This window comes from Psammomys obesus, unplaced genomic scaffold, assembly GCF_907164565.1.
Source record: "Psammomys obesus unplaced genomic scaffold, mPsaObe1.curated_primary_1811, whole genome shotgun sequence".
Lineage (NCBI taxonomy): Eukaryota > Metazoa > Chordata > Mammalia > Rodentia > Muridae > Psammomys > Psammomys obesus.
The window spans coordinates 972,036-997,876 of NW_026592325.1; the positions used below are offsets into that span (position 1 = coordinate 972,036).

Below are 25,841 nucleotides of genomic sequence, written 5' to 3' on the forward strand. Positions count from 1 at the left end.
CTGCCCACCCAGCTACCACTGAGATAAAATAGGCCAACATGGCCTGCATTGCCTCACTTGCTGTTCCCATCAGCATCCTTATGTGCAATGTCCCTGAAATGGAAGATGGTGGTCTCATCTGGCTGATCAAGGAAATCACCCAGGCACCCTGTTCTCTCTATTCCACCTGAGTTAAGAAGGTCTACATCATACCACCTTGACCATGCTTGTCTGATCTTGGAAGCTAAGCAGGGTTGGGCTTCGTTAGTACTTGGATTGGAAAAAATTGAGATGGCCCCAGAAAGGAATCAGAGGTCCTTCAATATCACAAAGCAGGTTACTATAACAACAAATGACTCCCCCTTCTCCCCTGCCTCTTTCTACTCTTCTCCAGAGGCAAGCACTTGCAACAGGGCTTTCCAGAAGGTTCTTCCAGTATTTATTTACCTACATGTTTCAAAACAAAATAAACTATAATTTTGCAACTTCTCAACTTTAGACACTGTTTGTTAGCTTCCTCTCACAAAAGACAAGCACTTGGTCTTTGCATTTCTCCTCCCATTTCCCTGCATCCACTCAACATATCTTATCAACATTTTCATTAAATTCATGCTCAAATTACTAGAACTATGATCTGTTGAACCAAGCACTGAGATATTGAGTGCTTTCTCAACCTTTAAATTTTTCCTTAGGGATAGTGCCTGTCTTCTACTCACTGAACTTTCTAAAGCACCTACTACTTATTTCTACTCTTCCTGCATCTCAAACAGCCTTTTACTATGATTTCCTACATGGTCTAAGGTAATTTATCACTGTTTCTTTGGATATAAAAGTAAATAAGTCCTTGAACCATCTGTTCTGCTCCAGTCCAAACCACTTGTCCTCTAGACCTGCTTATACAACTGCTATCTGGGACTTCTCTTTGCCAGCAACCCAAAAATTCCCTTTGCTTCCCCTCTGTGGGGGTTCCTATTTCCTGAGCCTATGCTATATTCCTTCTCGGTTCATTTACTCATCTTACTGAGATGCAACCAACACTGGCTTCCCAGGAGAGTTAGTGGGGCAGGTGGAAATGCCCCCCAGACTCGGGTTGGATATCTATAGGATACTAGATGGAGAATCAATATCTGAGACATTCAGCTTATAGGAAAGATTGATTTTGGCTCACAGTTTCAGAGACTACAATTCATGATCAGTTGGGCATATGACAAGATAGATCATTATGGCAGGGAGCATATGGCAGGGCAAAGCTGCCCACTATACAGTAGCCAAGAAGTAAAGACAGGGAAAAGAGGAGCCGGTCTCAACAGGGCATGCCTTTCCCTACAAATAAACTAACTTCCCTCCCAATAGATCTCACCTCCTAAGATCACTTCTCAATGGTACTGTCAGCTGGGAACCAAGCATTCATACACAGCCTTTGAGTGACATTAGAGATCAAAACATAACATCTCCACTTGCATTTTTCAAAGTACTCATTCTTCTATTTGGTGTTAGTGTCACTGTGACTGCTGCTAAGTCCTGATTTTTCTCCCAGAAAGCTTTGAGGACTTTTTTTTTAACCCATTGATTTGGAGTAACTATTACCTTAATGCTGAACTTGGGATTTTTGTCCAGTTCATGCTGAGCACTACAGACCCCATCTGTAGATCTAGTTATGAGAGATTTCTTAAATAATTGTTGTATTTTTACCCTAATTTCAGCTCCACTGTAATCTTATAGGCTCACTGTCTTATTCTGTACAGCCCGCTGCTGACCAAATGTCACTCTGTAACATGACTGTTTGAAAATGTTATCTACAGGATTTTTCACCCCCTCCTTTTTTTTTATTTTTGAGACAGTGTCTTCTTTTGTAGATCAGGTTGGCCTTGAACTTAGATACTTCTGCCTCTGCCTCCTGAGTGCTTGGATTAAAGGCATGCCTAACCAGATTTTGTCATATTTTTTTTCCAGCTATATGCAAGGCTGGAGATTGACCCCAGAGCAGAGTATATGTTAGGCAAGTGTCATACCACTGACCTATATCCTAACCCCCTTTTGTCATTGTTACTCATCTAACTAACCACAACCGGCTTCTTCCTATTAAAAGAGCAAACACAAAGAAACCCACAACCACCTCTTTTCTTCTAATTCCATTTATTAATTCTGGGCATGTGTTGCCTTTATTGGAACTTGGCTTCTTTTAGTATCAAAGATTCAAGGACTTAAGCCAACTAATGCAGTCATTCCTAAATGCCTGAGGCTATGGGTACTTCCTCAAGAACAGGCATACATTGACATGATAGCAAATTTTGCACACATATCTGGGAGCACCTAGATTCCTAAAAATGCTCCGGGGCCCTGGTAAGTTTCAATAAATAAGGAAACACAGAAGCCTAGAAAAGCTGAGGCATCTCAAGCTCCTAGTTAATTATACTGTCAGGATTAGAGAGGGCTCTTATAGAAGCCAAGACTGCCTCAATGAAGGAGCTCTGAAAGCATCACCTGGGTGGAGGATGTGGCTCAGTTGTAGAGCACTCCATCTACAACCAGTGTGTGTGCAAGGCCTGAACAAAAACAGATAACTGAGTAAATAACCAAACCAAAACAAAAACCTTACCTGGAGAGGTAAGAGGGACTTCCTAATGACCCTGAAATGTCCTTGACATTGTGCTTGGATTGTAGGTAGCCTGGGGTGGGTAGAGGTGAATGACAATGTATTTTAACTAGGAAAAGGACTGGGAATATGCAAAAATCGACCTACCACAGGAGTAGATGGAAAAGCACTGAGTGCCTGGAGCTTCTGTGTCTAGCCCATAGTACTAATGACCAGGTTCCTCTCCTGTGCTTGCCAACAATGCAAGAGCTGTCAGGATATTCTCTGACTTCAAGAACCAGCCAGGCCTGAAGCCTGCCCCAAACATAGTCACTGATATCCCCAGGCTTGGATTCTATTGAGACTAGTCATTTGATGCAAACCACATGTAATTATGTGTTTTGAAAAATCAGCTCCCCCTCAAACATGCTGCACTCAGGGAGACTGCAATCTCTATGATCACATCTCCCAGAATACAAGCCCACTCTGGCCACATGGCCCTTCCCTATAGCTGACAGGAGCGTGTGCAATTCCAGTGTGTAATTTTTGTCTTGGAAGTGGAACACCTCTATCCTTACATGATTGTCCTTAGCCTTGAAAGGATTAGGCCTTATAAAGACTCCTATCAAGGCCAGATATACTAATGTTATTTGAATGTGCTTTCTTATCCTTCACATTTTTGTTTTCATACAAAATTTCTTTTTATTGTCAAACCAACACGTCAAGGTATGTATTATTCCTTCATGCCAACCCAGAATTCTGGATCCCAGGGAAAGGTGCCACAAAACAGCCTGAATCACACCTCAGGTTCCCTTTGCAAACCTTTACAAGCTCCCTCCCCTCTCCTGACCCACAGGCCTCACACAAAGTGACTGCAAGAAACTCCAGAAGAATGCCAAGCTGCTGAGCATGTGGCCACAGTGTCCTAGAAAGGAATTCTAAGTTCATAACAGAGTGATTCTCCAGCGTGTATATGGGACTGGATTGAGGAGGGTCAGTGACGGGCCAGAGATGGATAATAGAACAATTCAGTCACCCAAGCCCCCAGCTGGGCTTCAAGTTATGTGGGAATGGGGACAGGATTTTGTGCCACCCATATTATGCCTGCATCCACACTCTAGCTAAAAATAGTAATGGCTCAGGAACAGGCATGGTGGGCAGAAAGAATTTTTTTTATCTGTAACATTCCATGTTCTTAAAAAAGAACATATAGTCATGCATACTTTCATAATTATAAGTTGTCTTCAAAAAGTCAAAAGAAGATGGTTTTTGTTGCCACTTTGAGAACCCTTGCATTCTAGAGTGTTGTATGGGTGGAGAAGATTCCTAACATACTATTTATCTCAAATACACAACCATCCACATCTATTCAAGTCAGCCAACATGTGCCTGCCACTATTGTAAACCACAGTTAAGTTAACTGCCTTCCAGGCCCAAGTCACATGGTCTCTTCAGAAATGCAGGTTATAGACCAGCAAGGGCTTTGTTAGTCAGCTTCCCATTAATGTGATAAAATACCTGAGGTTAGGGTTGGAGAGATGGCTCAGTGGTTAAGAGCTCCGACTGCTTTTCCAGAGGTCCTGAGTTCAATTCCCGGCAACCACATGGTGGCTCACAACCATCTGTACCTTCTACTGTTCTCTTCTGGCATTCAGCTGTACATAATGATAGAACATTCAAAATAAATAAATAAAATCTTAAAAAAAGAAAGAAGAAAAAAAATACCTGAGGTTAGCAATGTTTAAGCAGCAATGGCTTTTTTTGGCTCAGGTTTTCAGGGGTTTCAGATCTTTGAAAAAGCCATTTGGTATCTTTGCTTGGGCCTGTGGTAGCACATGGAAGAGAAGGACTATTCATTTCATGATACTAGGAGGCACATAGCTAGACAAAAAGGGGCCAGGGTTCCAATACCTCCATTAAGGTCACACCTCAAGTGACCTAACTTCCTCCCACTAGGCCTTGGGCCTAAAGGGTCTACCATCTTCCCCCATAGTTCCCTAAGCTAGGGACCAACCCTTCAACACACAGGCCTTTTGGGGGCATTCAAATACCAAACTGGATCAAGTTTGCTCTCAAGTCACCTACGCCTGTGGTTGGTTGAGGACAAATTGAGATGAGCCAGACAAAAAGTACAAAGTTAAAAAGAAATGGGTCCTGTATCAGAAACAGTAGAGAACTCCCTCATGAAATCCAGTTTAAATTTTGACAGTGAAGGGAGGGATAAAGCAGGACAGAGGTATTCTACAAGAAGTAAAAGTCTGGGAAGAAAAATGAGGTTATAGGTGAAAACAACCAGAAACAAACTACATCAAAAGCTGCATAGTCAGAAGCACAGCAGGGGCTCTTAGGATAATTTCGTGCTGATCCCAGCTCTCCTCTTTACAGCAACATAACTCAGTCACCTGTGTTTTGAATGGAGTGACAATTGCAGTCATCATCACTTAAGGACAGGAATGCATCTTGAGAAAGGGGTCCTTGTAGGATTTTGTGACTGTCAGATTGTGTTTAACATTCTCAGATGGTGGAGGTCAATAACTCAATGGGAACTTTATACAATCAAGACACACAGTAGAACACAGAAGTGAGAGGCTGCTCCAGGGGAACCTCCTTTTGATGTGTACAGAACAGAAGCATATCTGGAGAGACCCCCTACATATTCAAGAGTTTCCAGAAGACTTAAATTTCACCTACTGAAGCATTCTTGTTATCAGACACATTCATGTCCATAAACTGTCTGCCTGATTAACCTGGTAGGATTTAGAATCAACATGAAAACAAATCTCTGGGCATGTCTAGATTAAGTTGAGGTGGGAAAACCCAGACTAAGTGTGAGAAGTAGCATCTCTCTCTCTCTCTCTCTCTCTCTCTCTCTCTCTCTCTCTGTGTGTGTGTGGGGGGGGGTTCTGTACTGAATTTTTAAAAAATGAAAGCAATTAAGCACAGCACAGCATTTAATTTATCACTCTCTGATCTTTGCTTCCTGACTGTTGATAAAATGTGTGAACTTCAGCCAGGTGGTGCACACCTTTAACCCAGCAAAGGCAGGTGGATCTCTGTGAATTTGAGGCCAGCCTGGTCTACAAAAGCGAGTCCAGGACAGCCAAGGCTACACAGATAAACCTTGTCTCAAAAACAAAACAAAACAAACAAAAAGAATGTGTGAACTGCAGAATAGCCACTTCTATAGTGCCTGGCCATGATGGGCCGTATCTCCTGAAACTGTAAGCCAAAACAAACCCATTTTCCCTTAGGTTCATTTTGTCAGATATTTTGTTGCAACAGTGAGACAAGCCCTCGGTTTGAAGGGTAGGATGGTTATCTTGTCTTTGTGACTGGGTTTGGAGTCACCTAGGAGATAACCGTCTGGCCTGGTTACCAGTCAACTCTCCTACTGCAGATCTGGACAATCCTCTGCAGTGGGGTGGAGACCTTTCACATTCCTTTGCAGTGGGGTGGGTCTTGTCTCAACTCATCTGCTTCTCCTGCCTTCTGGAAAAGTACTGGGAGAATTTAGTTTAACATAGGGTATAAAATTTATAAAGAAACTTGTAAAGTTAACTTGTTCCTTTCACCGTGTGGTGACTGATAAAAAGAAGGAAGTGAGCTGAGCACCAGCACTCATCTGCTTCCTCACTCAGACTCATTGTGACCAACACCTAATGCTCCAACCACCACACTTTCCCCCTCTAGGACAGACTGTATCTTCAGTGAGCCCATTATTCTTTCCTCTTCTCAGTTGTCAAGTGTTTTGTCACAAGGAGAAGGTAACGTACACAAGGGTCACTGACCCAATGTGGTGGGGAGGCATGGCAGAGAGCAGGCCACAGCTGTTTGTTATGTGGCACAGGGAGCAGAAAGGGGTCAGACAGGAGTCAGGGCTGGGCTATAAACCCCTCATTGACCTGTTTTCTCCAGTCAGGCCCCACTCCCTGAAAGTTTCACAAGCTCCTACAACAACACAGTCAGCTAGGGGACAAGTATTCAAATACAAGTCTGCAGGGGACATTTCACATTCAAATGGTAACACACGGTCCTTGGAGGACCACATTATTGGGAAATGGGGTGTTAACTTGTTTATGCTCCTGGGGCATAGTCATTCAAGTTGGCTCAGAACAAGCCAATTCTTTCAGGATTGTCATTGTTTTATTTATATCAATAGTAAACACTGGAACTTCCTAATTATTTTCTTTTAACCATGCTAAGGATTGAATCTAGAGCTTTGCAAATGCTAAGCAAGTGCTGTACTACTATTTGCCCAGCCCCGAGAGAGTTTGCTTACAGATGGAATATATATTCTATAATGACAATAGGAAGTAGAGTAAGTTCTCAAGCAGGTAACATTGTGATAACATTGTCTATTGTGATAGATACCTTACTGTTGGAAGTTGGTCTGATGCGGGTTACTGGCCCTTAAGATCTGGTTACACCTATCTTTTGTTTTGCAAACCTGCCTAAGACATTTATGATTGGTTGTTTAAACAGCCTATACCTGGGCAGAGCAGAATGGGGTGGGCATAGCTAAGGTTCCCAGGTTTTGGAGGACAGAGAGGCTCATGGGAGACATAGATGGACAGGAAGAGAGGAGGAAAGAGGCTGCCACTATAGGTTAGTGTGGAGAAAAAAGCATGTGGGTGAGGAGGAAGGACTCCAATAATGAAGATGAAGAATAAAAACAAGTACCATGGGAATATGTATGGAAGGTGGACCAGATGAGGATTAGGTAGATGGCACTGGATGGGGCTGGAAGATGGCTGGTTAGGATATTGAGAAATGTAAGGAAATATCTGCCTGGCCCAAGGAAAAATAAGGCAATTATAAATTTAAGAGGTGTCTGGGTCTTATTTGTGATAGCAGGTTAGATAATACCTGTGATAATCATAGGGCAAATAATAATAAACATTATATAGCCCAAAAGCCATTTTTTATTATACTACAACACTGTACACAATATTCAAAACGTTTACTTTTTTTGTGTGTGGAGGTCAGAGAACAACTCAGGTTCTCTGAGTTGTTGGTTCTCTCCTTCTACCATGTACATCCCAGGGACTGAACTCAGGGTGTCAGGTTTAGTGGCAAGTGCCTTTATCCATGAACCAGCCCTGTACAAAATGTTGTGTGCTATATCTTTTAGTTGGCATTTTAATATGTGTTTATAATACGACTTGCTCATATTCACACACCCTCTGCTTTCTTGCGTCTTGCGTCATGCCAAGGGCAGCACGAGTCCAAGTGACTCACTGCTGTGACACTCAACAGGTGCCGCATCACTGGATGACAGGACTTCTTTAGTTTTTCACATGTAAACCTACGTGGCTACTGTTTTATGTACAGTTCTACTGTTGAGGAAGATGTCATTATTTGGTGCATGGCTATATTTGTGAATAGCTCAGTCACTGAGGTATATTATTTTGTGTGTGTTAGGGGCCAACCCCAAAGCCTTATGCATGCTAGGCAAGTGCCATACCACTCTACTCCAAACCCCTCTTGTCATTTTTATTCATCTAATGATGCCCTGCTTCTTTCGGTGAGGGAAAAAAGAAAATGGACACAAGAAACCAGCAACTGTTCTATATCCACTTGATTCCTTTATTATTCCATTGTAATAATTTTGGACATGAGCTGCCTTTAACAGACTTTTTCCTTGAGCCTCAAAGATTCGAAGACTTGAGGTCAGCTAGTATTGTCGTCGGTCAATTGCCTGGGCCTTTGATCACCTATCTGAGAACAAATATATACGGACAGGGCAGCAATCTGCCCTGCAATTTCTAGGAGCACCTGGACCTTAAAGCTCCCAAGGAGCTTTCATGTAACTCAGTCAGCCAGGAAATAGCTTCCAGAAGGCTGAGATGACTCAAGCTCCCAGGTAACTATATTGTCCAGATCTGACTGCAGATTCCCCCCACCCCACCCCGTGGGTGGCTGTGGCAGAAGGGTCACACCTTGGGCCATGTTGCCTGGGAACTTGTGTCAGTTATTCAGGCCCTTGGTGCCTTAGCTTTACCATCTGAGGATGGGGTAACAAGGCCCCTTCATGGTATCTGGGCTTACGTCTGTGTTTGCCACCACTGTTTTTCAGCGAAGGACAAGCTCAGGAGACAGTTATCCCTGGCCACTCCCAAAACTTGCCTCAAAGCCTGGAGGCTGAGCATCCAGCATTCTGCACTCTCTGCCCTGTTCTTCACAAACCTTGTTTTCAAAGTCTAGCAAGGTGCAGATTAAGCAGGAGCTGCTTCTTCAGGGCGCTGACTCAAGCCTAACACGGGGGGGGGGGGGGGAGGGGGACACCAGACAGAAGCAGAGTGGAGAAGTCTTGTCGCAGGTTTAGAAAGGGGCGGAGACTCGGGTGAAGTAAAGCCAGTCAAGGCAGGATGGGGAGGAAGGAAGGAGCCTGAACACTCCACCCGGGAGGTCACAGTCACAGTAGCACAGGGACAGCACCGGATGAGAGACATGGCAGGGGACCAGCTCATGCTGCAGAATGGCCTTCTGGGAGTGTGCAGCTGTAGGGACCTGGCAACCTCCCTGAGCTGAGAATTCTCCAAGGCCCCTCCTCCCAGCTGCTCTCAGTTTCAGTTTTGTTTTCTTGTGTGAAAAAAGAAGAAAAAAAACGAAAGTCTACAGAAATACTCCAAGGAGCAGACCATGGAGGCTGACTTCCAGGTGTGCAGGAACTGGTAAGAAGGCATTTTCTCCAGGGCTGGCCAGAGAGGGGCAGCGCAGGAAAAAAAAAAAAAAAAAAAAAAAAAAAGCTTTTTGAGGTGAGAAGAATGAGGGACACTCCAGAGGGCACTAAGCATATGGTATTGCATGGAAGGAGCCAAACATTCTACTGAGCTGTAGTATCCCCAGCTCTATTTTTCCTTTTCATTTTGAGACAGGTTCTCACTAAGTTGCCCAGGTTTATCTTGACCTCACTCTATAGCATAAGTCAGCCTTGAACTAGCCATCCTCTGGGCTCAGTCTTATGAACAGCTGGGATTACAGGCCTGCTAACTTGTACATGTTTTAAGTACACCTTTTGATATGTTATCTGTGAAACCATCTCACAATGTAGGAAATTTATCATCACTTTCAAAAATTGCCCTGTTGACCTGGTAATGCTTTCTTACCAGTTTTTCCTCCTACCCTCCGGGGCAGTGTGGTACTTATTTTATGATAATAAATTTTTCTTTTTTCATGAGCACAAGCAGGGTAGGAGGGCATCATAAGCATTAGTATATTTCCCATGCTGCAGGCTGGGAATTGCTTGCCCAAGCTAAGCAACGAGGCTTCGTGTTTATACCAAAACAATGAACCTTTCTCCCCCTACTTTATCCTGAAGCAAAAGAAACGTGCCCTCTCTCCACTTCACCCTCCACGAGGCCCACTGCCTGCACTTCCTGGCCCTTTGCCCAGAATGTGAGGAGCCCATCTTACAGTCAAAGATGAAGGAGCATGTAGAAGCTGTGCACCAGCAGGTGAGCAGGTGGCGGGTGGGACAGGGGCAGGGGGCAGCAACTGGAGTTCAGCCCTCCCTGGCCCTGTGGGTAAGTTTTTTAGCTCCTTCATGTTTAGTCTCCTTTTGGGAAAAGGTATTTTTGTTTTGGTTTGGTTTGGTTTTTGTTTTTTGTTTGTTTTTCTTTTTTTGGTTTGGTTTGGTTTTGGTTTTGATTGGTTTGTTTTGTGCTACACTGAGGCTGTTCCCGGTTTTTCCCTTTGTACTCTCCACTGAAGGGCTATGGGTCTGGCAGGACAGCAGATCCATTTTAAGAAAGGCTAACCATTCTTCAGAGACTTGTAAGGAGGTGGCAAGCAGGCCCAGCTGAATCTTCTTTCCTACCTTTTTGAGTCAGTCCCTCTTGTGGCTTTATCTTTCTGAGAATTAAGCTCAGGCAACCACTTAGATTTAAGCTGGTCCAACAAACACTTTTTGATCCCTAGACTAGGTGCTAGAGGAAAACATAAGCAGCCATTCTTGGTCTCTGCCCTCTAGGATCTAATGGACCTGCATGTGAAGTATGGCTAGCCTGAGTGATGTAAGAAGAGGCCAGAGGCTGGAACCCACATTTCTGTATATAGTTAAGGCTACTGCTTTGATGAAACCCTGTGACTAAAGCAACTTGGGGAAGAAAAGATTTGTCTTACATGTCTGTATCACTGTTCATCATCAAAGGATATTAAGACAGGAACTCAAAAAGAACAGGAATCCAGAGGCAGGAACTGATGCAGAGGCCATGAAGGGGTGCTGCTTACTGGCTTGCCCCCATGGCTTGCTCAGCCTGTTTTCTTATAGAACCCAGGACCACCAGCCCAGGGATGGCACCACCCACGGTGGACTGGGCCCTCACTCATCAATCTCTATTTAAGAAAATGTCCTATAGCCATTTTTTAGAGAAGCATTTTCTCAATTGAGGTTCCCTCCTTTCAGATAACTCTAGCTTCTGTCAAGTCGACATACCAGCCAGTATAGTTTGGGTATTCTGTACTATGTCAGAAGCATTTTGTAAGCCTTCCCATGCTGGAGTTGGAGTGAATTCTCCTCCATAGGCAAGTGGGAGAAAGAGGCAGAGAGGGGAGGATATGCCAGTCATAAAGATTCCCCTAACCAGTCCCTCCCCTCCCGAGGGGCTAGGAGAACAGTGAAGAACCATGCCACCCAGAGACGAAGATTCTTCTGCACATGTACATGCTTGCATACATGGCATGTGTACATGCTTGACAGGAGAGAGTCCCTTGGTCTAAGAGTGGTTACTTTTGTTAACTTGACCCAGGTTATGGTCACCTGGGAAGAAGGACTCTCAGTTGAAGAATTCCATCAGCTTGGTGTGTGTCTACAGGCATTTTCCTGATTAATGTCTGATGCAGGAGATCCCAGCACACTGTGGGCAGTACCATGCCTGGGCAGGTGGTCCTGGGTTGTAAAGAAAGCAAGCTGAGTAAGCTAGTATGCAGCACCCCTCCATGGCTTCTGCTTCAGCTCCTGCCTCCAGGTTCCTTCCTTGAGTTCCTGCCCTGACTCCCCAGTGATGGGCTGTGATGTAGCAGTGCAAGTGAAATAAACCCTTTTCTCCGCAGGTTGCTTTTGGTCATGGTGTTTATCACAGCAACAGAGAGTAAAGTAGGACAAGGAATCAAAGAGAATTACTAGTTGAATTACTAGTTCCCAAGGGCAGTCTCTTGCCAATACTTTCTCTAATTGGCTTCAATTCCCTAGGGAGTTGGGGTTGTGTCTTCCATTTTCCCCATGACCAAGGAGAGCCAACAGCACCCTGCCAAGTGCAAGTTCTGTGAGCTGGCTGTTCATCCCAGCAATCTGGATATCCACGGGTCCCACTGTGGCAGCCAGACAGAGCACTGTCTACACTGCAACCAGCCCATTATACTCCGAGCACTGGCCCAGCACAAAGATGTGTGTCAGAGTTCAAAGGGCAGGCCTGAGGAAGGTGAGCAGCAGGGAGACACCAGGGCAGGATGCAAGGAATGGAATCCTTGATGGCACTGGAGAGATGAGTGTCCATTCTGTATGTTTCCATTAAACTGGAGTAGCCTTCTTGTGTATCTGTAGTGGCCTTCAATATCTTAACCAGGGAAAACAAGAGGCCAGGAATGGGGGTGTTAGAACTGCACAGAAGAGGAAGAGAAAAACCATGGGGAATCCTAAATGTGAAGGGTTTTCTTTACATTCCAATGACATAACCCTAGCCTGGTAAGGCACATCTGAATCATCCTATAGGTGAAAAACATACGGAGAGATTAGGAAACAAGACTATGCACTCCAGCTTCCAGCACTATACCCAGATCCTAGGCTATTGCTCATTTTTATAATTCTGTGATTTAAAAATGACGCTGATGAGAAGAAGTAGCAGCTTAAGGAAGAAAAGGTTTATTGTCCTCACAATTTGAGGAAATAACAGCCTTGTTATGTTGGGGAAAACATGATAGCAGGAGTGTGAGGCACTGCACTGGCCACGCAAAGCCCACAGTCAGGGAACAGAAAGCACAAGATGTGGAACTGGGCTAAGAAACCTCTAAGCCTGCACCTAGCACCCCACTTCTTCCAGTGAGGCTCAACCTCATAAAGGTTCCATGACTTTCCAAAACAGCATTAGAAGCTAAATGTCCAAGTGTTCAAACACATGAGCTCATGAGGAGGGTGGAGGGTTTTCATTCAAACCATACCAAGTAGCAATGGCCAGATGGGAGGCTGCTGTAACTCAAGACTGAGGTTTGTACTGTCAGCTTTCTAGTATCACTTCATATTCTCTCTCTCTCTCTCTCTCTCTCTCTCTCTCTCTCCTCTCTCTCTATCTCTCTCCCTCTTTTCCCTCTCCCTCTTTCTCTCTTCCCTCTCCCCCTCTTGCTATCCCTCTCCTCCCTCTTCCTCTCCCTCTCCTCCCTCTCCCTCTTCTCCTTCTCCCGCTTTCCCTCCTCCCCCTCTTCCCTCTCCTCTCTCTCCCTCTCCTTCTCCTCCTTCTCCCTCTCCGCCTCCCTCTCTGTCTCCCTCTCCTCCTCCCTTTCCCTCTCCTCTCTTCCTCTCCCTCTCCTCTCTCTCCCTTTCCTCTCTCTACCCTAGTAGCCAGTTCATATGCCAAAAAGGCACAGTGTGAAAAGCAGATTCTGGATAAACTTTGCATGGCAACAATTATCAAAGGTTTGAATATTTGTTATTTCATTTCATTTTGTTTTGCTCTCTTCCAAGGTTTTCTTTGGGCAAATCTGGCATGCATAGTGGTTTTCATTTGTGCCTAACCCATCAAGGAGCAGTCCTGATAATTCCTGATGACCCTGATCACCTCTAATCATCACCATCCTTCAGGGCCAGGACCCTGCAAAGTACTCAACTGGGTCTGCCTTTTTAGGCTCTCTGCCCACATGGTATTTAGGCTGTGAACTCCCTGATGTGACTAAAAGGGCTTTTTTTTCATCTTTGTATAATAAAGCTCACTGCACACTGAGTATAAAAGGGGACTCCAAAGATGTCAGATGATGTAGTTGGTTGACTGACTGGTTTTACTTAGGAGCATTCCCAGACTGATCCCTCCGTAGCCTTAAATGCCTTTTAGTGCATCACCGAACCAAGATGCCCTCTTGTCTTATGGAGCTTTTTCCTCCTGAGAAACTTCCTACAGCTTCTCTCCTAAGAACTTGCCTCACCCTCTAGGACAAAGAGCTGTTCGTCTTTCTAAGCAATTCAGCTATTTAAAACAAACAAACAAAGAACACCCAGAATATCCCAGCACTCTGAGGCCATCCTGGTCGACAAGGTGAATTCCAGGCCAGCCAGAGTTACATAGTGAGACAGCAGAACTAGGTGGACCTAGCTCTTTGGTTATTGCAACAGCTGAATCATGCCATTCCTGGCAGTGTGGTAAAGCTTTTCCTTCTCATTCATCTTTCACAGCTAGGATTTTCCTCTCACTCAAGCCCCTGAGTTACAAGATCAACAACTCTTGGCTTCCAGGGCCTTGGTCCATTTGCACTGCTGTAACGGAAGACCACAGGCCGGGTAATTTCTACATGACAGAAATGTATTTTTCAATGTTCTGAAGCTTCAAAATCCAAGTTCAGAGTGTGGGCAACTGGAGTCTAGGGAGGAGGGTGTTGCTGCTGCCTCAAATGGCAGAGCAAAAGAGCAAGCTATCAGCTAACTAGGCTACTCAAAGCCTCTTTTATAATCCCATTTGTGTGGGAGGAGCCATCATGACCTTCACCTCCCAAACACGCATCCCCCTACAAGCATATATGTAACATACGGATTTTAATTTATTTTCTAGGAGACAAGGGGAGACAAGATTTCTCTACATAGCCCTGGCTGTGCAAAACAGGGTAGCCTTGAATTTACAGACATCCACCTGCCTCTACCTCCCCCCTCCCCAAGTGCTTGGGATTAAAGGCATATGCCATTATGCCTTATTTTGAAATTTATTCATGTGTATATGTGTGCACCTACTTGTCTGTATGTGCACTATGTGTGTGCAGAAGAGTGTGTCATACCCTTTAGAACTGGAGTTACAGGTGGTTGTGAGTTGCCTCACATGGGTGCTGAGAACTACCAAACTGGGTCCTCTATAAGAGCAGCAAGTCCCTTTATAACTTAGCCATCTCTCCAGCCCCCAAAACCTGGAATTTACAGGGATGCATTCAAACCTCCATGCATGGAACCTGAGTCTTCTTTTAGCCAAGTCAGCTGTAACACTGAATATCTACCTTATATTATTCAGCATTGTGTGTGTGTGTGTTGTGTAAAGGCCTGTGAGGATAGGTCTTTTCTTTCTACTATTTGAGTTCTAGAGATCAAATTCAGGTCTTCAGGCTTGACAGCAAGCACCCTAACCCACAGAGCCATTTTCCTGACCTTTGTCCATCATTTTCTAAGTGTATATAGGGGAGCCTTTTGGGTTATTTCAACTGCATTGTCCAACTGTTACAGTGAAGTAACTGCTTCTTTAATCTCACACATTACTAGAATATGCAGAAACAGTCCTTGATATACCTTCGGAACGGAAAGCCAATAATCCTTCCTTCATCCCTTGCAATTATGGAGACTGAAAAGCAAACATCCACATTGAGGAAAGATGTTCGTCCAAAGACAAAAATTAGAAGCAGTTCAAGAAAGCAAAAGACAAAGGATCAAAGTGACACAGCAGATCTGCCTTTGATGTCTGTGCTCCAGCAGGGGGCTGCTCTTCCTGCAAGAGATGAGGATGCCTATGACATCCTTCGAAGGTGTTGTCAGTGTGGAATCTTACTTCCCTTGCCCATTCTAAATGAACACCAGGTACCTTGCTCTCCCCTCACCCCTCCTGTCTCCTCACCCAGCTGGCAGCCTGCTGCACAGTGTCTCAAACTCACCCAACCCTTGAGGAGAGGGGGGCTTACCAGTGATGTGGCAGCTCCTCCCCTGCCTCCTCCTGCTTCTGTGTGCCCATGCACATTCTCCCCAGCTACCTGGCTTGTATTACTTCTCAGTCACTGGGTCACCTTTGAGGGTAGAACTGGATTTCTGCTCTGTGTCTGCAGCTAGACCAGGCCCTGTATGTGGCAACACTCCAAGGCAGTAGAGTGAATGATCGAAGCCCAGGGCTGTCAACAAAGTCCTAGTGGAGATAAAGCAGCTTTAGGCCTGAGAGCAGAAGGGCCTGGCTCCACCTGTGAAGGCAACTGGTGGCTTGCCTCTAACATACCCAGAGCTTGCGCTCTCATCCTGTTTTCCATCCAAGACTATTCTTCTTTTTTGTTTTTGCTTTTATTTTTCTAAGACAGGGTTTTCTCTGTGTAGCTCTGGATGTCAGATGTGAAACTCACTCTTTTTAAAATATTATTATTATTATTTATACAGCATCCTGCCTGCATGTGTGCCTATCTACCAGCAGAGGGCACCAGATCTCACTGTAGATGGTTATGAGCCACCATGTGGTTGCTGGGACCTGAACTCAGGACCTTTGGAAGAACAGTCAGTATTCTTGACCTCTGAGCCATCTCTCCAGCACCGCTGGAATTCCCTCTATAGACCAGGCTGGCCTTCAGTTTACAGAGATTCATCTGCCCCTGCCTCCCCAGTACGAGGATTAAAGGCACACAGCACCACTGCTCCACCAAATGTTTATATTCTAAATGATTGTTTTTTAAAAGCCATTTTGGAGAGAAAAGGGTTTATTTCAACTTACTGCTTGGGGAAGTTGGGGAAGTCATGAAGGAATGCTGCTTACTGGCATGCTTCCACATGGCCTATTCAGCCTCCTGTCTTATTGCAGCCATGACCACCAGCCGACTGGTGGTACTATCCACAAAAAACTGGGCCCTCCCCACAGCAATTATCAGAATCAAGAAAATGCCACATAGATTTGCTACAGGCCAATACGATGGAGACATTTTTCTCATTTGAGGTCTCTCTTCCCAGAAGACCCCAGCTTGTGTCAAGTTAGCAAAAACCTAACCAGCATACTCAGTGAGGTTTAGTGGTGAATTCCTGTAATTCTAGCACTTAGGAAAGACAAGGCAGGGGCTGAGGAGATGGCTAGGTGGTTAAGGTGCTTAACATGAGGATATGAGTTCAAGTTTGTAGCTACCATGCAGAAGCCAGGCACAATGACTTGTGCTGGACACCTCAGTGTGTTAGAGGAACAGAGACAGGTGAGTCCCAGCCAGCCAGTCTAGCCAAACTGGTGAGTTTGAGGTTCAATGAGAGACTGTCACAAAACAAAGCAGAGACACATCAAGAAAAGATACCTCTGGTCTTTACATATGGGAGCATGGACCCTTACACACATATCTGCACATAGGTGCCAACACCACACAACTTTTAAAAAGGAAGGCTGAGACAGAAGGACCCTTGCATTTGAGAACAGCCTAGGCTATGTAATGAGTTTAAGGCCAACTAAGTTACATAGTGAGACCCTGTGTCAAAAATAAATAACCAAATGAGGGGAGGGAAGACTAGATAAAACATTTTTCCATTATGCTTAAGGCCTGGATTTAGTCTTTAACATCACACATATGCACAAGCTAATTCTCCCCTGCTACTCCACTTCTCCAGCCATATCACTGAGAAAGCTAATTCAGCAGCCTGTGTTGTCCTTTCAAAAGTTCACCTTCTCTAACATGAACCCTATTGGTAAACACAGACCTGAATTGTTTGCCATCTGTGTTATCTTAGTTTATTTATTACTCTGTATGATGTGCAGTCCTTTGTAAAAGGGGGTCTACATTTTTTTCTAATTCATTTATGCATTAATAAGCTTTATTAAAATGAACTAATTTCCTCCTTAGTGGGGTCTTTCCACACTTTTCTCCATATTTGTCAGACTTACCAAGAAGAAATATAATATGCCCAATCAAATTTAAATTTCAAAGGACTATCTAAGTATGTCTGGAGGAATGTACAAAATCTACCATTTTCAGTATGAAAACGAATTTCATTGTGAAAGTACATTTAGAGCTCACTACTGAGTTGCAGGTTAGCAGGAGACACTGGGCCTCTTGTCTTCTCTGGCTAGCAGTAGGCACCCATTTGCCTGGGTGCTTCTTAGTTTATGTCAGGGTTGAAAAGTTGTTTTGCTGCATGATTGAGCCCCTGTACTAGAATAGAGGAGGCTCTGAAACCACCACCACCACTTATGGAAAAAGGTGGGCAAGAATTTTTCACAGTCGAGAATTACAAAAATACTGTTTTGTGCCAAATGGGAGTGCTAGCAATTTTTGTCTTTTCTTTAGAGACCTACAAGGTTTAAACTGCTTCAGCTGCTTGCTTCTGTTTGGCTGCTCCGAGTCTCCCCTAACCTTATTATGAAAAGAAGATCATTGTTGCTTGCACAGTGATTTTTTTTTTTTTTTTTTTTTTTTTTTTTTTAGTCTGTGAAACTGAAAGTCAGTGGGTCATCCTGTATTTTACCCAACAGCCCTATGAGATACCCATATACAAACAGAAACATTTGGGAGTGTTGCTACACAAATTCCTCCATCCCTCAGTTCTGTGACTTGGCACTAAACAAGTAAACAATGAGGCTCTCTCATTTCAGTGGCTACACAGAAGCCGTTCATGTGCTTCTTCCCATTTGCCCATGATGCTCACCTCCATTAGCCACTACCACAAATCTCCAGACACCCTCCTAGCTCACAGTTTCTTCTATCCCATCTCATTCCAGTCTGTCACAGGGCACCCACGCCCTTCCAGGCTCACATTTCAGAACAAGGGACAGCATCACCCAGAGATGTTTGGAAACCAGCAGCTTTGGAGGGATGTGGCTGGTATAGCATTCACACAAAGCACAACCTTTGCTAGCCCCTGTTGGTGGAGTGGACAGACTACAGAAAAGTCAGAAAATAGCTTAGCAACTTGCCTCCCACTTGAAGCTTTTTTTTTTTCTAAATTTTTATTTTTTATATTAATTACAATTTATTCACTTTGTAACCACTTGAAGCTTTTTAATATGTATTTTCATTTCTTTAGGAGAAGTGCCTGATGTTAGCTCATCAGAAGAAAACCTAATGAGGAGGGTCATCTGGCTCCAGAGGAAAAGGACCCTAGGAAAAAGAGCAGTTCACACTGGCTTCCTTGCTTCTTTTCATGATGGTTACAACTTTTCTTTACCAATCTCTGTAACTGATTTTTTTCCTTTAATTTTTGACAGTTTCATGCATGCTTACAATGCATCATAATCATACTTATTCCCATTGCCTTCTCTCACCCTCATTCTATTCCTGTGAACCCCCTTCTTCCCAACAGTTCCCTGCTTTCACACCTTGATCCATGTGGGCCAGTGCTTGGCTGAGTATACACACCCGCTAGCACACACATGCATTTGCAGGTCTTGTGCAAGGAACCACAGCTGAGGAGTGCTCACGTATACAACAGCCATGGCCATGCTAAATCCAGAAGAGCATTTCATAGCACTTTATCTGAAGCCCTACTCCTTTGGCTCTCACAGCCTTTCTGCCTTCCACAATGTCCCCTGGGCCTTAGAGGGGGATGATGTGTCTCTCATTCTAGCTCAGGGCAGGATACTCAACTGTCACTTACTCTCAGCGCTTTGGGGTGGTCTTTATTTAGGAAAAGAGACAGCATTAATCTTTGGGCTTCAAAAGATGACTTTTCTTTCTTCTGAGCAAGACTCTGTAGGCTCAGGAGCTACATACAGACTTTCCACTCTTCCACTGCACTCCTGACTAAGCACTTAGGCTCAATGGCTGTGTTGCCCAAGAGACCCCACTTTATCCTGACGAAGTTTCTTCTTGTCCTCTTTCTTTGCCTTCCTCATTGGTTTTCGGGGCAAGGCATATTAGAAGTGTGGGGCCTATAGAGGAAAGGAAGGACTCATTGTTAGAATGTCAGTGGTTGTGGGAAGTTAGCATGTTGCAGGTCCAGCACGACTATCTTGAGCTATCTTAGCCCCTTAAATAGCTGATTATTGTCCCCACCTGTGTGTGACCTAACATCCTGTGACTCTTGGGTAAAGCTTTTGGAACATATCCCAAATGCTAAGGAAGATCACCTGCTTTGCTGTAGCCGGCCTACCTGATGTATCACCAGCATTTGTAAAGGGACTTTCTTGTTGTTACTATAAAAACTTCACAGAATGTATTTGTCGGAACACAGTTATTTGCAACCAACTGAGTCTGCATTTCTGGGCTGTGATCACACATACTTGGCTCTACAATAAACTATTTCTTCGTTTTCTTTGAAGTGAGAACTGTTTTTCACGTTGGAGGGTTGGGGCAAGGTAAAGCTCCCCCGTCCTGAGTGGGGTGACTGGCAGAGGCAGGGCGTGCAGGTGAGGCCTTTAGCAGTAAAGTAAGAGGTTGAGGCAGCTTATCTGGGGACAGACAGAACACTCAACTTTCAGCCTTGGCCTTCAGCACCAGGTAGGAAAGGGCAAAGCAAGGTTGGGTGTGTTTAGGGGTGTACCACCCTCCAGAAGCTGGGAAGGGGAACTGAGTTCAGGCTTTGTTAGATTCAAGTAAAGTCTGCTTGCAGATTCGATTTGAAATCCACCCATTGTGGGTGAGGTGTTAACCCATCTGAGGATAGGAGAGAAGAGGAGGTCCACGGCTAGCATGGGAGTGGGAGAAGTCTTCATGGAAGTCAAAACTGTAGAGAACAGACCTAAGCGCAGAGCAAGGTCAGACATCTTGCCTGCTGCGCACAGAGGTAAGGCTATACGTGTGCCTCCCTCCAGCCTCCGGCCTCTGCCTGGGCGCTTTCCTGGTGCAGCGCCCTCTTCCTTTGCCATCAGTGGATCATTGGCGACTCCGGGTTTGGGACCCTACGAGGCGGGCTCTAGCAGAGCCAGTAAGTGGCGGCGCGTCACAAAGGCGGCGGTGGCCTTGGCCGCGGCGGGCACAGGAGTCGCCCGCGTTGCTCTCGGAGTCGGTGTGAAAGCAGCAGCGCGGGCGGAGGGGCAGGCGCGCTCGGCGTCCATGCAGCCCGAGCGGGGCGCAGCCAGCCGGTAACGGGCGGCCCGAGGCACCTACGGCCCGAGGCACCCACGCACCCAGAGAATAGTGGTGGTCTCGCGCAGCCGCTAGGCCCTCGTGGGAGGGGCGCGCCGTCCTGGTGACGGGACAGCCTTAAGTTTCCCTCGCTGGTTGGCAGCTGTGTCCTATTATAGTGGACCAAGCCCAGGTTTGGGAATATTAGCGTAGGTTCAAATTCCTCAGCCATATACTTCGAACACCATCTCACTAGGAAACTTTATTAACCTCCCAACACCTCGCACTCCCCACCCACCGCGCCACCACGTTCTCTATTTGCAAAATGAGTATGTTCCCATCTTCATAAGGGAAATGCAGAGTACCTTGGCCCCGACTTACTAATGGCAGCTTACTCTTGCAGAGCACTTTCTGCCTTCCAGAATCAGCTCATTTAAATTCCCCAAAAGTTAGGAGAAAGGAATTGCTATTTCTATCTTCATGTTAGACAGCAGGGCACAAAATAATTGACAGTAGCAATTGGCAGGCCGCCGGATCCACTTGCCTCCTGCCAGTGAGAGAGATTCTCGTTTATTTGGGGAGTCCTTGGGGGGGGGGGACATCTCAAACTCAGGGACAGGGCAAAGCTCAAGGGGTAAAGCACTTGCAGGTGTGGGAGTTATTGTCCCCAGGGCCCTTAGGATGCTGTAGCTGTAATCCTGATGGCCCTACAACAAGAAAAGAAGTGTAAACACAAGAGAAGCCAGAAGCTCTTGCATGGCAAACAAGAGACCCTGTCTCAACAAGGTGGAAGGGGCAAACGAGGGGCAATGCTCTGACTTCCACACACGCACACACATTCATGCTTGCGCACGTCTGTAGCCCACCAACATAGTCTTCTAGCCTGTGTCTTTGCCGAGGTTCAGCAACGGAGCACGCGCTCGCGCACGCGCACACACACACACACACACACGAAGTCTGGGAGGCACCACATGTTTATGCATGCTGAGGATTAAACCCTAAACTTCAAGTGTGCTAGACAGCACTCTATTACCAAGCTCTACCCCAGATCTTGATTTGGCTCTTTTGATTGTTTTCATTTTCCCAGGTTACCTTTTGGCCTCTTGATTCACTCTGTCCCCAGTAGAGGCTCATTATCTTGGACAGATTGTTTACATGCAATCAAAGAAAGGTTTTTTTGTTTGTTTGTTTGTTTGGTTGGTTGGTTTGTTAAATAGAATTTACAAGCTCAGGATATACAAGCAATTGTTAGCTTATCAGTGTGAGCACTGTTCTGGTATAAAAATAGCCACACAAACCACTCAAACTGTGGTCTCAGATATGGACGGTTTATTGGAATGCCCACTTCAAGCTGATTGCTCAGGACCACAGTAAGGACTAGAGAGCTTAACTGTGACATCTACAAGTTCTCACAGCAGGGTTTTTATAGAAAGAACCAAATGCAAAAGACATAGGGAGGGCAGTAACACATTTTGACTAACCGTGCAAAGCAATTTTACATTTTAGGCTGACTAGACAAAGTATTACAGTTAACCTTTAAGCTGATTGGTCCTAAGTGAGGTAAGTGGGGCAAGGCTTGAAGTCTTTAAGAGTCCATCCAAAGTGTAGCCAGGTGTGTAGATAAGGGTGCAGCCAGAGTGTAGCCAAGTGAACAGATAATAAAGCACGAGTTATAGCACTATTGAATCACAGCAAAATATGACGTCATCTTGACCATCTGACAGGGTCTGCTAGTGCCAGCTATGAACAACTGTTCTAGGAAGCAAACTTGAAGAGTTTAAATTTTTGAAATTAATTTCACCTTAGTAACAAAATGGATACAAAGATGGCTGCAGTTTTGTCTCAAATAGCTTGATACAACAGCACATCACATGAATTCACATTTCTGTGGCTTTGCACATCACGCTATTTCTTTCGCCTGTAATACAATCAGCTTTTCCTCTGTCACTAGGCCAGCCTGGTCTGGCTTGCATCCTTTAAAACTTAACTCAGACATCACCTTCTCTGAGAAGCCCTCAGCACTTCCTCTTTACATGGAAATTAGTCACTCCTTATTTGTGCTATCCCCTCTATATTGTGAGCATGCCTGGACCTCCTCACTTCTCTTGTTGTGTTAACACTCACTGGGTGTTTTGTTTTGTTGGAGACAGGGTCTTGCTACATAGGATGCCTGGGACTCACCGAGTAGCCTAGGCTAGCCTTGAGATTGTGCTCCTTCTGCTTCAGCCTCCTGAGTCCTGGTGGCATATTACAGGAATACGCCACCACAGGTGGCTTCTCACTGTGCTGACACTGGGTGCTGATCTGGGACCCTAGATGAACTATGCACACTTCATAGGTGTATGGTGTGTTCACCAGTGAGCCACATACATCTGGTATAGTGCCTGATACAGTTCAGTTGAGTTTGATTTCTGCTTGGGAGGTAACAGGTCTTCCTTCTTACCCCTCACAGAGAACACAAGATTGCATTCTTTCCCTATCTGGGGAAGCCCTGCTCACCACACCACTACACTGTACATCTGGGTTCTTTGATGGATGAAGAAGGTGAAGTGATCCAGCCCCAAGAGCAGAGCTGCTGGGCCACTCTGCCAGATGTGTGCCTGCGACGTGTTTTCTGGTGGCTGGGAGACAGGGACAGGTCCAGAGCTGCCCTGGTCTGCAGAAAGTGGAACCAGATAATGTACTCAGCTGACCTCTGGCGATACAGGACCATCACGTTCAGTGGGAGGCCATCCAGGGTACATGCATCCGAATTCGAGTCAGCTCTCTGGTACATTAAAAAATTTGGCCGCTACCTGGAACACTTGGAAATCAAGTTTCTGAACCCTTACAATGCAGTCTTGACCAAGAAGTTCCAGGTCACCATGCGAGGCCTCCTGTCGTGCCTTGGCAAGAGCAACAACCGTCTAAAGTCACTCTCCATCCAGCACCTGGAGCTGGACCGACTGGTCTGGAGAAACAGCATCAGGGGTTCCCTCATCAAGAGCTTGAGTTTTTTCTTAAAGAAAATGGGCAAACACCTGGACCATCTTAGCCTGAAAGGAGCACGGCTGACAGTGGAGCAAGGCTGCCACATCCTCAACTCCCTGAGCTACCTGCGGAATGAGAGCACAGCCTCAGAGCTCAACATTGAAGACTTCTTCAGCCATCACCTGGCGGTCTATGGCAGCTCCCAGTTCAACAAGGCCATGGCCACTTTCCACAACTTGACATACCTGACACTCAACTACAACTGTATCTCCGACGAGCTGCTCGAGACCTTGAGTGAGAACAATGCTGGCACCCTCCGGACCATGAACATCAAATGCCACGTTCATGACCCCCATGGACAGATAGTCTGGGGCATGTCCTGGGCCAAGCTGGCCAGGCAGGCCAGCAACCTGAAGGTGAACTTCTTCTTTGAGCGAGTGATGAAGTATGAGCACCTGGCCCGGATCTTGCTGCAGGAGATTCCACTTAGGAGCATCAGCCTAAGAAGCTGTTATTTCAGCGACCCAGACTGGTCCATGCGGCCCACTCTGATGGAGCTCCTACCCACCTTCCGGAACACCCTGCAGGTGAGTGGCAAGTTAGGCCTCCAGGAGCTTCTGAGAAGCTCTGGCTCATGGAGAAGCCCACTGCCCATTCTCTGTTGGGATTTTACATGCTCACTTCATTCTTTGTCAAAGTTCTAGATGTTACCAAGCACACACTCAAGCCTCCCACATGCTTGCAAGACCACAACAGATGACAAAGCCACTATCCACTGGCTGGCTGTCAAGCAAGAAAAGCTCCTTTATCTTTAGTGTAGCGCTGTGAAGCCTGAGCCAGGAGATGCCTTGCCAGAGATAGGCAGCCTCTTCCCACCTTCCCATTGGCTCACAGCAGTACACAGGCAGCCCTGTGGTCCCCTGTGGTCCCCTGTGGTCCCTGTGGTCAATACTAAGCAGGGAAATGGGAAGACCAAACTTGACAAAAAGCCAAATTTGATTTAAGTCACTAGAGATCTCCAACCTTCTGGGCAGTCCCAGTACCTCTGTCCCCCACCTCACCTCCGTCCGGTGCTTTTCTAGAAGTTAACATTCGAGTTCAACAATAACCACGAGTCACTAGATGAACAGCTGCATCTCCTCATCCTGGCCTGCCGGAAGCTGTTTTACTTCAAAATCTGGGCTTTCCTGGATGTTAAGTTTGTGGAGCGGATCCTGAAGAGCCAGGAGGAGGGGCAGTGCTCCCTGCGCACACTAAAGGTAAGGACCCTCAGCTGCTTGCATGAGCTGAAGCAGGGGCGTGTAGACTTGGCACTTCTGCTCTGATGCAGGTTGGAAATTGAGACAGAGGATAGATATGAGACAGGCACTGACCCTGAATCTGTCCATGGGAGATGACCAGCCCCATAGACAGGATCTGGCGGTCCCTTCTGCTCTGTCTCCTCAGGGTTCTACATCCATGAATCAGATTTTATTGAAGATGTATAGTTTTTGTTATTTCCTAAACATAGCATCCATATTATAATGGTTTTATGAACAACCCAGAGATAATCTGCACATACTGTTCCATTTTACATAAAGGACTTGAACATCCATGTATGCATCTTGGTAGCCAAAGGGGTCCTGGATTTAATCCCTTGTGAATACCAAGGGAAACTGTGCTTATGCTTTTTCTGATTCTACCATTAATTTGGGGTGTATAGATGCATTTGGATGATTGTCAGATCCTAAGTGATGTAGTTTTACAGTGTGTGTGTGTGTGTATGATGTGTGGTGTTTCTTTATTGGCACAGGTGAGAATTTATACAAACCGATATGAGACAAATGAAGAGGACAGGACCCTACGTGAAATTTACCGGAAATACAGAAAGCTGATCGATTCAGAACTTAACTATTTTGTCATCGCCTACCCCATGATGTAAAGAGCGCCCTCCAGAGGAAGACATCTAGATTCACTTTGAACCTGAAAACCCTGTTCTCAGTGAATTACATTTGGGACTCCCATGCTCTCATCCCTTTTTCTTCTTTCTTTTCGCCAGTTCCACACCATCATGAAAAGCCTGGCAAAGGCTGAAATGCTGGTGATTGGAGAGGTCCCAAGCATCTTTAAAGTGCTATCTTTACCAACAATCCTGGATGACTTCTTTTTGTCATTTGCTGTAGTTTTTTTGTAGTTGTTGTTGTTTTGGATTTGTTTTGTTGTTGTTGTTTTGTTGGTTTGGGGGTTTGTTTAGTGAGTTGGTTGTTTTGTTTTAATTTGGGCATTCCCACTCAATCACAGAACAAATTCAAAGTAAGTTTGCTAGGGAGTCTAACCTGTGCTTACCTGGACAGGTGTGACCAGCCAGTACACAAACCTTCTACCAACCAGCTTTACCCATTAGAAATGCTTTGCAGCCAGGTGGTTGATA

General features: G+C 45.4%; 2 protein-coding genes across 3 annotated transcripts; both read left to right on the forward strand.

Moving 5' to 3' along the window:
• The first annotated feature begins 8,995 nt into the window (after window positions 1-8,995).
• Window positions 8,996-19,715, forward strand: Xaf1 (XIAP associated factor 1). Of its 2 annotated transcripts, none has more exons than XM_055613121.1 (4): window positions 8,996-9,228; window positions 9,876-10,011; window positions 15,000-15,311; window positions 18,483-19,715. In XM_055613121.1, the coding sequence occupies exons 1-4, from the start codon at window positions 9,197-9,199 to the stop codon at window positions 18,519-18,521; spliced, it is 519 nt and encodes a 172-aa protein (XP_055469096.1). In that variant the 5' UTR covers window positions 8,996-9,196; the 3' UTR covers window positions 18,522-19,715. The 2 variants fall into 2 exon arrangements, with proteins under 2 accessions (XP_055469096.1, XP_055469097.1); XM_055613122.1 differs by having other exon boundaries at window positions 15,000-15,259.
• Window positions 19,716-22,992: 3,277 nt separating this feature from the next.
• On the forward strand, window positions 22,993-25,352 carry Fbxo39 (F-box protein 39). The gene is made up of 3 exons (XM_055613092.1): window positions 22,993-24,018; window positions 24,514-24,690; window positions 25,224-25,352. The coding sequence occupies exons 1-3, from the start codon at window positions 22,993-22,995 to the stop codon at window positions 25,350-25,352; spliced, it is 1,332 nt and encodes a 443-aa protein (XP_055469067.1).
• The last annotated feature ends 489 nt before the right edge of the window (window positions 25,353-25,841 follow it).